The following is a 13,308-nucleotide window of genomic DNA, read 5'->3' as shown; positions in this document are numbered from 1 at the left end:
CAGGCATTTCCTAGTGGCCCTCTGCTGGCCTGTGTCTGTCACTCAGCACAGAGCTGCAGTTCATCCAGGGCCCAGGGAAAGGGTGGTCCCCACTGCACCCACAGGTCAGGTGGGCGAGGCGAGAGCCCCAAATTCTGGGAAAGCATGCCGTAATCGGAGTCAGCATGTCAGGGGTTGTAGGGACCAGTGACAGCTCATGAGGAGCACAGCCACAGCTCTGCTGTGGGACCACCAGGGCTGGTCTGTCGAGGGTCTGACACATGTTTCCTTCCCACAGGTGGGCACAGGGCCGGGCGTGGGCTTCAACGTCAACATGGCTTTCACTGGTGGCCTTGACCCCCCCATGGGAGATGCAGAGTACTTGGCAGCCTTCAGGTAACTGTCCTGGCTTCCTGTCCACGGGCATTTAGGGACCTCGAGGAACTCCACCCCCATGTCTCAGTTCCTGTTGACTTTAACCCTCACCCTCCTTCATAAGCACCCAGACCCCTCTCAGGAGGACCCTCCAGCATCCCCCAGGTACACCTTCCAGAGACAGATGTTTCTATCCTGCATGTGGAGGGGCGATGCTCTGAGGCCCTAGCGTGCGTTCTCAGTTCCTTGTTTAAGCTGAAGGTGGAATCTTTGAGGCTGTCTTCTGACCTTTGTCTGCAGAGCTCCAGGCTGTGCCCTTTGGGTCCCAATGGTTCAGTGAAGGGGTCAGAGGTGTATTAACGAAAAGTGGGCGTTCAAATCTGGAAGGCTGTGGTCTCCTGACTTAGCTTCCAGAAACCTCTTTGAGAAGACGGGAGACAGAAAAAGATCTTCCTCCTTTATTGATAAACTAGATGGCCTCCCCATTCATGCACTTGCTTGGTGTTATTCTGGGCCCTAGAATTGAGCCTCAGTGTTTGCTTTTGTCATCAAATGGTGATTTCTGGTTTGATCTGGGCCAGACTGAAGTAATTCCTATAGCACAGGTGGCCTCTGTTGACGTTAAAATGGTAGAATGGGCAGCTCAGGGTGGGGCAGGGCCCGCAAGAGGAGGAGAGTTTTGGTCAATGGTGAAGTCTGACCATCTCAGAAAACCCAGGAGTTGGTACCCCAGGGCATCCCCAGTGACTTTCCACCTCCTCCTCTGGAGGCTGAGATTCATTAAGGACACATCTGGCCAAAGCTTTGCTGAGGGTTCTGCCTCACGTCCCAGTGAGACCTGTGTGGGTCACAGGACCCTTCACAGCATCTGCTCGCTCACCTCAGGACAGGATCCTAGTCCCCAGGGTCAGCAGGCGTGTGGGGCCTGCAATGGAGAGGTCTTCGGTCAGCAGCTCCAACAACAGAAGTGGTCTGTGAAAATAGGAGCCAGTTGCCTCTTGGAAGACCTACCCTGATTGGCACCGAATTACTTTTTCTCCTGGCCTCATTGGTCTAATTTTGATGTTTCTTCTTACTCTATCAAATATCGTGGAATTTTGATAATTACCCTGCCTAATTTAAGAGAGAAGGAGGCCCCAAAACATCTGACAATTTTCTCATGTGCACAGTTAAATATCAGCTTCATGAAATCTGAACCCACCTGGGCAGTCGCTGCATGTGCATGGAACAGCCACTGGGTATCACTGTCCCCTCCTGCCTGAGAACCGGCCCTCTCAGGGGGTTCCTTTTGAAATAGGTGTCCAGATGCCACTGTGAGGGTGTAAACAGTGCCCAAGTGAATGTTGGTGCCACCCAGGGGACCAGGGCACAACACAGCCCACACCTGGTGTAGTCAGAGAACGCAAAACTTTCTTTAAACTGGTAAAAACTGGGTAGTCTCTCTTCTTTCAGACCATTTTTCGGGCCAGGTTTGACTGGATTGGCACTTGCAGCTTGTCAGTGCCCTGTGCACTCCGATCCTAGGCGGACGTGTTGGCACCTCCTCTGGCATTTCATTGGTGGTGGGCAGGGTGAGGGGCAGTTAGGTGGCCCTGAAAGTCGTCCCCCTCCCCAGGCCAGCCTTTAAGATGAGCCTTTCCCTCTGAGTTGCTGTCGACATTCTGTTTTAATCTCCTGCCAAGTGTGTACATGATGATACCTTATCAAATGAGCTTTTTAAAGCTTAAATAACTTCTTTGAAAAGGAAAATTGTGTCGGGTTTTTTTTTTTTATTGATTTTAATGTAAAATAGCACTTTGAAGTTTACAATTTATAGTTCCCTGGGCATTGATCGTCGGAGGGGGAAGAGGGTCAGGATCCGTTTTCCCCTTTCTTCTGTGCTGCTCCCCTTGGGGCCCCGCGGACAGTGCGTGCCTCAGATGGAGCACTGTGTTCCTCAGACCCTGCCTGCCACATTGCATTTCAGGAGATCAAGCCTGCGATGAAGAGGAGATAAGAAAACGGCCCCTAATGAAATCCAGGAGCAGCGGTGCTTTCTCCTGGGGCGTGAGGCTTGTAGGAGAAAAGGGGGCCTAATTCAAACCAGTGGGGTGAGGCTTTGAAGTTGGCTGAGGAGCTGAGGGCCTGGGCTGGAGGAGATAATGGTGCACTTTCCTTAACCCCTCGCTTACCTGCGGCTGGCAGCCCAGCAGGTCCACTTATCAGCAGTGAGGAAGTGAAATCGGGATTGTCCGTACTCTGATGTCATAATTTGGATTTCACTGTGACATAGTGTCTGAGAGGTGTCAGGGAACCTGCACATCCCAAAGTGGTAATTGCAGTGACCCAGCGATTGAACAGCCGGGCTGGTTCATGTTGCCTTCCCTGGCCTTTCGGGCATGGCGTCAGGTTGTGGCACTTCTGACTTTTGTTATGTCCTTAAGGTGTGTTTTGCTTCTTTCTAACTTTTCTGTTGTGTTGAAATATCCATGACATTCCATGTTCTCTCCATGTCTCTTCAACATGTCTCTAAATTTTACCCGAGGACGTTCTGCGGTGATTTTAGAAGCAAAGATGTAAGCTAGAAACTCAGAATTGGGCAGTCTCATGTCCAACTGCCCTGCCCTGGGCGGCGGGAATGGAACAGCGATCCATGCAGTGCCTGCCCCCTTAGGTGACTCAGGCGAGGACCACAGGGCTGCAGCAGGTGCATGTACCCGTGCCCACTCACAAGTCTTGCAGGAGTGAGCTGGCATGGGTGTCGGGGAACAGGGCTTCCCACAGGAGCCAGTCCAGGCTGTGTGGCTGCTTCCCGGGAGCTGGACCATGACTCTGACTGTGAGTGTCCGGGGCTCTGACCAGGTGACTAAGGCGGTGTGTTCTGCATGTTTGATGGCTATCTCGTGGCAGTTTGGTGACAGAGTTGGTTCCAGGATGGGTAGACTGCACTAGATTCCATGGACGAGCCCAGGGAAGGATGGCACCCCTGACCAGGATGGGGAACAGGGTGGGAAGGGCCACCTCAGAAAATGTTGGTGATCAGATAGAACTGAGGGGGCGGGGGCTCAAGTGCTGGTGGATGAGGGTAGGGGTAGTGGACAGAGAATCAAGAGGAGCAGGTCTGAGCTGGGCGAAGGACGGCACAACAGGGTCAGTGAGGACAACGTAGTGGGGTCAATGGTGTTTTAGCAGATTTCCAGGAAACAGCTGGAAAGTGTCCCTCTATTTAGCAGTTGGTAGGGGGCCACTGGTGACTCAGGGAAGACAGTTGGAAGGGGTAAAGACAGAATGCACAGGAGTGAATGAATGGAAGGTGGGGACAAGAGACAGCAAACACACTGCTCTTCTGAGGACCTGGGGGAGGGGACAGGAGCTGGGGGAAGACACAGGCTCGGAGGCAGGCTGGTGCCCAGTGGGGAAGCTGGGGCCCTGCTCAGAGTGAGGCAGAGGCCAAGGTGAGCTTCAAGCAGCAAAGGGCCCTGGCAGTGGAGGTGGCCTTGAGGACAGTGTCAGTGAGGCCGTGGGAACCATGAGGGAGGGATCCTGCATGGGCCTGAGGCCTCCTGTGGTGGTGGCAGGTGGGGTATGGAGAAGCCTGTGGAGCATGACATGGCAAGAGAGGCAGCGAGGGGAAGGGTGAGAATAGGTTAGAGTCAAGAGGCCCAGGGGCCCAGGGAAGGCATCCCTCCACCCCCACGGAGGCTACAGGAGGGAGGGAGGGCTGTGCCCACTTCACCAGGATGACCTCTGAGAGGTGAGGAGGCTGGGAGCAAATGGGCCCCCGGTTTCAGAGCATGAGGGAGGGGGACTGCAGGTGCAGGCAGCAGGTTCTGGAGGGGACTGGTCTTCTCAGTGTGAGGGGAGCTCAGACCAGTCTCAGATCTAGCTGTGTCCTAGCTGTCTGTGCACCTTCTTTGGCCACCATGCCTGTGGGTAAACAGGAGCAGGGCAGGGCTGTGGGCATCACCACCGGTGGCAGCCAGGCCAGAGCAGATGGGTTCCCGTAATTTCTATGTTTGTTCTGATTCTCTCAGTAGAGTTCAAATACTTGATGGACAGTTGCTCCAGCCACTGGCCCAGTAGCTCTGGTACAAACATGGTTTTTGTGGCTTTCTCAAAAGATGGGACCCAAAACACCAAAGTCACAGTATATAATAAATGGAATTTTCAGTCATCACAATGCTGATTGTTGAAATGGTGCCGTCAGTGTGGAAGGCAACCACCTCCTATAAGACGGGGCATGGAGGGGGGTGCGGCCTGTCAGTGTGGCAACTGCTGCTCCTGGTCTGGCCGCTCCAGCACACAGGAATGTCCCAGCTGCAGACACGTGTTACACATCTACAGGAACAGGAAGCACATGCTATGGAAGGAAGACTGAGGAGAACAGGTAGCACTGGCAGCCCAAGCTTCCAGGCACCTCAAGAGAGGAGGCGTCCACAGGCCCATCTGTGTGGATGATGCTTCCAGGGCACGGGGTGGTGTCATGGCAGGATTGTTGACACAGCCCTGTGCCTGCTCAGGAGCATGTGCTTTGTGTAACAGACACCCCTTTGCATTCACAGAATCTGTGAACTTTGGTTACCACGTCCCCATAGACACAATGAAACATGTTAAAATCTGGAACTGGTGCCGGGCATTGAATAGCATCACCATGGTTGTAATGACAGGTGTGGGCAGGGGCTGGCAGAGTGGGGCCCTCGTGCCAAATCCACCATGTGTTTTAAGTCAAGTTTTACTGGGGCACCGTCATGCTAGTGTGTTCACATGGTGCAGCTCACACATGGCCGTGCAGCTCACACATGGCCGTGTGGCCCGCAGACTGAAAGCTAGCCAAGCCCGTCCAGATCCTGTGTTTTGTTCCTTGGACCCTGATGGACGGTGCCCAGGGCACACACCCTGAGGCTAGTGCAGAGGTGCTTCCTGGGGAAGTTTATGAACTGCGCTTGGCCTTGGAAAAGGGAATGCAGCAAACTGTTCAAAACCCAGCCTCATCTGTCTGCTGTGACTCCAGTGTGAGGTTCCAGAAGCGAGTTTCTCAGCTGCCAGTGCCTGTTTCCATGGCAGGCACTCAGCCCCAACTGGAGCAGATGAAATCACATGGCTCAGCCCACGCTCCTGCAGGAAGCGCTGGCTCGGGGTCCTTCAGCGCTGGGTGGCGCGTGTTCTCAGAGTAGGGCCGGGTGCTCTGCAGCTTGGGTCCTGCAGAGACATGTGGTGGGTTTTCATCACTCCTTTCACCGGAGACCAGGTGGCTTTTCAATGGGATCGCAATCCAGGGTAGTTCCAGAGTAGAGGAACATTTAATTTTGAGCATGTTTGTGTCCTTTGGCAAAGTTGGTACTTTATGGAGTTGACTCTGCTGACTTAAATGGCAATTTCATTCTGTAATAAAAGTCCTTGGCCATGGTGTCCCCAGGGCTCTGCCGTGGGGAAGGACCATGGGCCATGCCTGGTGCCTGTGACCTCCTCCCCCCGAGGGCCTCTGAAGCTCCAAGTGAAGGGAACCAGGACTCAGAGATGAGTCTCTGGGTGAGCTGCGGGAGCACCGAGCAGCCTTTGGTGCAGCAGAAACTGTTTGAGCTGCTCTAAGAAACAGACAGAGAAATTGTGAATGCTGGACTTCCCCCATGGGGCTGGGCAACGCATCAGCAGAGGCTCCCGGCGCATTTAGATCATCATGTCCACCTTCCTCTGTCCACTTCAGGGACATGGGCCCCAAGCGCCTGAGATTCTGCCCACCTTGCCCACCTCATCTACAGACGGAGGAAGGAGAGTCTGAGAAACAAGCTTAAATGGCAGGTGCCACTGCTGAGTTCCAAATTTAATAGTTCTTCAATCAAAACACAAAGCACATGTTTAAAGGACACACTGACCTCTTTACACTGCAGGCTCCCAGGTGGTGGTTTTGTGTTCAGTGTTTTTTCTGTATTCAAGTAAATCTTTTTCCTTCTTTCCCTCATATAACTTAACCCCAGACCTCTCAGTGGTGTGTGTATTTTTAATTATCAATTCTCTTTAATGTGACCATCAGTTTTCCCTTTAAAAATCTCAAGTGTAGAATTCCTTTTTAACTAACCCAATGCAGCACTGTTGCAAGTGTGCGTATGGTCATTTGTTGCTAACATGGCCCTGGGGGTGAGTGGAAGGAGGTAGGAGGGCTCCCTCAGGGCCAGGGCTGCTGAAGGGCTCTCCCACCTCCTCAGCCACACGGCTCTGTGTCCCTGGTGCCAGGGGCATGGCTGTGTCCATCTTGAATCAGGGCCAGTGTAAGGTGAGCAGAGCCATCCGCACCTTTGGGGAGGACTCTTAGCAGCCCTGGTAGCTGGCTCCACTTCCCCATGTTGGTGCAGCTGGTGCTGGGCATTACAGACCACCTCCACGGTCTGCAGCAAAAGCCTCCTACAAAACCACCAGTGCATAGCTCGCCCTAAGCATTCATACAGGGCCTTGTTGGTTTGGACTTTTTAGATACTGTGAAATCGTCAGATCCCAGCTTCCATGGGAGTCTTCAGCCCACTAACCTTGAGGGGAACTGTGGCAGGTACATTCAGTGACCAAGCAGCCCTCCCCATCTGTGTCCCCACTGCCTCAGTGTTGCCTTCTCCTACCCTTTGCAGAATGGTGGTCATGCCTATCGCAAACGAGTTTGCCCCGGATGTGGTGCTGGTGTCAGCAGGTTTCGACGCCGTGGAGGGCCACCCCACACCTCTGGGCGGCTACAACCTCTCTGCCAAATGTAAGTCGGGTTTTCAGGAGCTTAACGGGACCTGTTGTCTCTGTGGCCAACTGTGCTGTGTCTCACATCTCCCCTTCAATGACATTTCTAGAGATGTGACAGTGTGGGCAGCCCCAGAAAACCGATGGAGGCAGCAGGATGGTGTGGACCATGAGGCCGCAGGCACTCCTCACTGAAGGTCATGCAACTGACAGTGCTGACCTGGGGGGCTCATGCTCAGCTGGGAGCATACAGGTCACTCTAGGGGCCAGGTCTCCAGTTTGACTGAGAGCTGGTGTGGTCGCCCACACTGAGTGTAGGAACAGACCCTAAAGCCTGTGAGGGGGGTAACTGAGAGCAGGTTCAGTTCAGAATTGGAGGGAGCAGGGAGCCCCAGATTATGCGCTCATCTAAGGATTTGCATTAGATCAGCGGTTCTCAACCTGTGGGTCTTGACCCCTTTGGTGGTCGAACGACCCTTTCACAGGGGTCGCCTAAGACCATCCTGCATATCAGATATTTACATTACAATTCATAACAGTAGCAACATTACAGATATGAAGTAGCAATGAAAATAATTTTATGGTTGGGTCACAACATGAGGAACTGTATTTAAAGGGCCAGAAGGTTGAGAACCACTGCATTAGATGAAGGCCCTGCTTTCATTATGGGAGGGAGTCCTGTGAAAATCGCCTTCCCACAAGGGTGAGGCCTCTGCTTATGCTGTCACAGCAAGTCACATCAGAGACCTCCTGGCGTGGAACCTTGGTCCACAGAAAGGCCTGGGCGGGCAGTGAGCAGGAAAGCTTTGCCTCGGCTGTTAACCCGAGAGCCTGAGGACCCCCCCGCAGCTGTGGTGGTCACAGAAATCTAGGTCCTGGGACTCTCCCAGGACACTCTGGGGGCCCCTCGTGCTGACCCCATGGGTGCGGATGGCCAAGGAGAGCCTGTCGTCTCTCCCCTCCCACAGGGAGAGTGTGGGTCACCAGAGAAGAAAGAGGTCAAACCAAGGCCTATGCTGGCGTAGCCGTGCTCCAGTGCGGGACCCCTCAGATCCACCTGAACCTGGGCAGTGTGGTTTAGTGATGAGGAAGTGACCAAGCAGCCTGGAGCCTGTGTCCCTGATTCCATCAGAGACAACCCAGGGCTTTAGGAGGTTACAGTGCCCATGGCTGCCAGCATGGGGCCGGGTCTGCCGATGGCCACCTGGCACTGGGGCTGCTGACCAGTATGGCATGGTTTTCACAGGCTCTTTAATAACTGTCAGGCTGTTCTGGCCAAAGGTGGTAATTGTCATTACCCGTCAGGCGTTTCTGCCTGTGGGAGGGTGACATGGGTGCAACGGAGGGAACATGGCTGTTGATGAAAGCCAGACACGGATGTCAGAGTCCTAGAGGGGCACACGCAGCATTGATGTGTGTGCCGGAGTGTGTGCTCATGCCCAGCACACCCCCTAACCAGAACCCCTGGCCTCAGGGTTGGGCATGGCCGTGCCTCCAAGGCTGCCCACAGCTGCCCTGCTCCAGGCACCCTGTCTCCTGGCCTCTGGTCCCCATGTGAGAAAGCCTGGGGGCCCATCCCCATCCCCCCAAACGAGGTGATTTGCAGCATTATGAAATCAAAGCACTGAAACCGTAATTCCTGCTCTCACACAGATCAAACAGGATCCCAAACCGAATTCCTCGATGAATTTATTGCGATCGAACCTGGCTTCCATTATGAGCCGCGGTGTGCCAGCCCCCTGGGTCTGTAATGTGATGTAATGCACTTCTGGGCGCTTTGATCTGCTGCCAGCGTCGGCCCTGCACCTGCCCTGCCCTCTACTTGTATCTCCATTTTCCCGTTGCAGGTTTCGGGTACCTGACGAAGCAGCTGATGGGCTTGGCTGGCGGCCGGATAGTTTTGGCCCTGGAGGGGGGCCACGACCTCACGGCCATTTGTGACGCCTCGGAAGCATGTGTTTCTGCTTTGCTGGGAAACGAGGTAGGAGGACCGGAGGCCCATGGCTGCTGCACGCAGGCTCCAGACCCAGACCCAGTGTATGGGCCACTTCACTTGCTTCCCACTCGGTTTTTTATTTCCCCCACCCCTACCCCCACTCAGGCAACACATCTGACAAAACTGCTTGATTATGGCCACAAGGAGGTGAGCAAAAGGATCATCAAGAACCCTTCCTCTTAAAAAGATGGTTCAGGGTCCTGTGTTTTGAAGGGGCTCACCTTCATGTGTGAGTCACCTGGAGAGGACTGTCAGTTTCCTCCTTCAGAAACCGTCAGTTCCCAGAGGGTTCTAAGGCAGGTTCCAGGAGTGGCATCTCTGAGAGTCTCGGGCCCTGAGTGAGAGGCCTCTGCCTCTGGGCTCACAGACACCAGGTCCGGCTCTGCACAGTGTCCCCACTGAGGCCCAGGACACAGTCAGGGAGACGCAGTAGCTGGACCAAAGGGGTTCAAGGATCTAGACCAGGGGAGGCAGCTTGCGAGGTTGGAGGAGAGCCGCGGGGAGAGCTACACTCCAGGCCAGTGTGGGCCAGGGGAGGGCAGGGTGATAGGAGGGATGCCTCCAGGATGTCCAGCCCGCTGAGTGGCCACACTTCCTGAAACCTTAAATTCACCCACAGGCCTTTGGATATGGGGCCACACCTCTGTCCCCTGAGCCCATCAGAGGCTCATGGAGCGGGTTCAGGATCTCCCTAGTGTAGTTTCTCTTGTTGCTTTGAACGTCACACATGGGTCCTAGAGATGAGCTGGCTGGTGTTTGGGGAGCTCCGGTGAGTGCCCTAGATTAGAGGCCCAACCACACAGAGAGGTGCCAGGGCCCCTGCTCTCATGCCGTCCCGTCCCCTGGGACTCATCTCCCTCACCCATCAGACACGGTGACTGAGCACACTCCTCACTTGGGTCAGGGCTACCAGGTGTTCAGTCAGGGGCCGTCACCTCTGCAGCTGCCCTCCTGCTGGTCAACACCAAGAGCGCAAGGCTCCTGTTAAGGCCCATCTTGGGTGCGGCACCCTCATAAGTTCATTGCTCAGTGGGGCTCTGTCCCCAGCTTCTGGCCTGTGAGGCTGAGTGCCTGAGAGGGACCCCGGAGGCAGTCACTGGGAGCCCACCCTGGCCGGTCCTGAGGCTGCCCTCTAAGACCCACCCACCCCACACCCCTGAAACACAGCTGACAGGGCCCATAAGGCATGTGGAGAGATGCAGAGTGGGGCTCCGAGCAGGTGCTCCAAGCTCCATGTTGAACTTCATTACATCCGCCACACTGGGGAGATGGCCAGTTGCAGAGAGGTCTCCTGTGATGTGAGGTAGCACTCTGTCCTCAAGCTGTTCCCAGTCCGCGTTATTCCCTGTGACTTGCATGAACTGACAGAAGGTAGGCTGTGGGCAGGAGGAGGAGGGGTATGGCCAGTGCCCTGCCAGGCTCAGGAGGGACAGAGATGACAGGTGGCATGTGGAAGCAAAGGTGAGGTATCACCCAGGTCCGGGCCCCAGCCCAGCTGAGTGTGACAATGACCTGATGTGGGGTTGGGTCCATAGGAAGCTGTGTGTGTCCTCCCTGTGAGATGGCCTGCAGAGGAGAGCCAGGCCAGGTGCCTTGGGGAGTGGGCACCTGGGAGGAAGGCTATAGCTCTATCTGCCCCTCTCAAGGGCCAGTCCTAAGGAGGGTGGACTGAGTGCACCATCCTTGGGGTGGGGGGATCCTGAACCCATTCTGTAACCCTCTGCTGGGCTCAGGGAACAGAGGTGTGGCCCCATATCCAGCATGCTTCCTGGTTCTGCAGTTGTGGTGAAGGTGCTCAGGCTGGAGGAGACAGTAGTGTGGTCCCAGCTCCGTGCAGGCCCTATGGCGCTCCAGCCAGCCCCCACTCCCCGGCCCCCTTGCTTGTTGTGGATAGTGTTCATTTTAAGCCAGGTCACAAGCAGATCAAAGGTCCTGGTGGCATCTCATGCCTGGTCAGCGGGTTAGCGATATGCTTGAATATTCCCAAATAAAATGCCAGTGTGCTTTTTAAAGTGCTCATAGAATTTCACCTAGCCTTTCTTCACATAAAACAACCTTCTCCCTTTCTAGCTAAAGTTAAAAGGCAACTAACTGACTTATGTATTTAAACCATCCCAAACCTTTTTGATTCTTCGAGTTATTTTAAAATAACAATAGAGAACTGAGCTTTCAACTAGGGCCTGTCCCTTCTTCCTGCTTCACTCTTCTGACAAGAAATTGTTCCTTTACTTACACACATCAAAAAGCAGGAAACACTGGTTTATCAAGGTCTCTTAAAAATATTTTTAATGCAAGAAAGTTGGACAGAGCCCCACTTCTCTGCCCTGCGGCCTTTGAAGTGGATTGATGTACGGCGTGTTGGACGACTTGGTGCACACAACGGGCAGCCAGCTGTGGCCAACATAGCCACCTGGTGGGGAGAGAGGCAGGAGAGAGGCAAGAGCACAGCCTACAATAGGAGACCAGCGCTGTGCCGAGGCCCACATTGCTCCCAAGAGCCATTTTATTGAACAGTTTTGGCTTTATTTGCAACTATTGGTGACAACTGACTGTGAAAACTCAAACGTTTTGCAGGAGCAGTGTAAACGGAAGTATAGAGTCCAGCAGGTGGAGGGCTGAGATGAGCAGTGAGGGACCATCATTTCTCATGTCACCCCAAAGGCAGCGTTTAGTTTGGGCCAATTTTCTGGTTAATCATGTGGCATATCAGGGGATCAATGCCATCATTTCATTCAACCCACCTCCGAGATCAGTGAAGGAGTTCACAGAGGATGAGGTGGAGCCGCAGTGTTGGGAGAAAAGGCTTTCACTGGAAATTTAGCAACTGTGTTATATTGTTACACTTTGGGAAAGGTTTAGCTGTGACAAAACACAGTGATTAAAAACAGCTGTGTGTGTGAGAGGCAGACACAGAGACAGACACTGAGTCCACTCAGTCTGGGAGCCAGTTATCTGCTTTTAGTCGGCCATCTCCCCCTCACTCACACAGACTCATACACTCACACTCACAGGCATATTTGCACATGCTCACACAATCATGCATACACACACTTGCAAGTCCTGTTTATATACATGCTCATGTTTACACACTCACAGTCATGCTTACAAGTGCACATGCTTGCACAGTCATGCTTGCATTCACACTCAGCTATACTTATACTCACAGTCACGTTTACACATGCTTGCAGTCATGCTTGCACATGCTCACAGTCATGCTTACACATGCTCACACTCCTGGCCAGGGTCACCTCCTGCCAGCAGTGGCCATAGTTTCAGCTGTGTGCAGGCCCATGTGGGGGGCACAAGCCCCAGTGCATGTGTGTTTGCTTTAGGGCAGTGCATGCCTCCTGTCTGTCCAGTCTCCTGAGTCCTTGCTAGCAACACTCAGAAGGTGGGCCCTCGCCCTGGTCACTGTCACAGCAGGATGGAGGGAAACGGTGACAGTTTCCCTTGCTCCCAGGCCCCCGGGGGGGCCTCCTTTGTAAAATGGGTAAGAAAGTCATCCTAGTTGCCAGCCACCTAGCTCAGCAAAAGGGTGGCTCACAGCCAAGAGTAGGATGCCACCTTGGGCCCTGTCCTTGCTTGCTCAGCAGATTCAGTGTGCCCAGCACTGACTGCCAAGCTCCCACTCTGGGGCCCTGGCAGCAAGAAACTCCTGTGTTCACAGCACTCAGCTTTGGTGACTGATTTTTTTTTTTTTTCCCAGAGAGAAATGGAGAAGGAAAGAGAGAACCATTAGTGACGAGAGAGAATCATTGAACAGCTGCCTCCTTCACGCCCCCCACTGGCGATCGAGCCCGTAACCCAGGCATGTGTCTTGACTAGGAATCCAACCTCCTGTAGGTCAATGCTCAACCACTGAGCCACGCCAGACGGGCTGATGTTTTTTTCATACCTCATTCTCTTCCTAGAGGATTTGGCAACTATAAAAATATGAGACGGGAGAGCCAGAAAGCCAGACTGGAGCATGAGGGGGAGATGAGTTGCGCTGGCCCTAGGTCAGTCTAAGGACACAGGACTGTTCTCGCCACACCTTTTCCCCTACTCAGGGAGGGAGTGATAGGGGGCTTTCTGAGCATTTGGTTACTGAAGAAGAGCCGCCACATGGCACACCAGCGTCTCCAGCATGTTAGGGTGGCATGTCACCCGCTGGCCTAGTTTCCAGGCCCAGCAGCTGAGGCCTCCAAGCCTGAGCTGATTGGGAGTGTGGGCTTCGTGTTCTCTGAAACACATGCCCCAAATCTCCCAGAGAGGAAGAATGG

General features: G+C 53.9%; 1 protein-coding gene across 11 annotated transcripts in view; it reads left to right on the top strand.

Moving 5' to 3' along the window:
• The window catches only part of HDAC4 (histone deacetylase 4), a 201,353-nt gene that overhangs the window by 178,347 nt on the left and 9,698 nt on the right, over positions 1-13,308 (top strand). For 7 of the 11 annotated variants that reach the window (XM_015561928.1, XM_015561923.1, XM_015561926.1 and 4 more), the window contains 4 exons: positions 278-375; positions 6,951-7,069; positions 8,704-8,793; positions 8,898-9,031. In XM_015561928.1, coding sequence (XP_015417414.1) covers positions 278-375; positions 6,951-7,069; positions 8,704-8,793; positions 8,898-9,031 — 441 coding nt within the window. The remainder of the gene's footprint in view (positions 1-277; positions 376-6,950; positions 7,070-8,703; positions 8,794-8,897; positions 9,032-13,308) is intronic. The other 4 variants (XM_015561929.1, XM_006760506.2, XM_006760504.2 and 1 more) reach the window with 1 other exon arrangement.

Source organism: Myotis davidii, unplaced genomic scaffold (genome assembly GCF_000327345.1).
Source record: "Myotis davidii unplaced genomic scaffold, ASM32734v1 scaffold370, whole genome shotgun sequence".
NCBI lineage: Eukaryota > Metazoa > Chordata > Mammalia > Chiroptera > Vespertilionidae > Myotis > Myotis davidii.
Note: the sequence above shows the minus strand (reverse complement) of the source record. Positions and strands in the feature narration are given on the sequence as shown.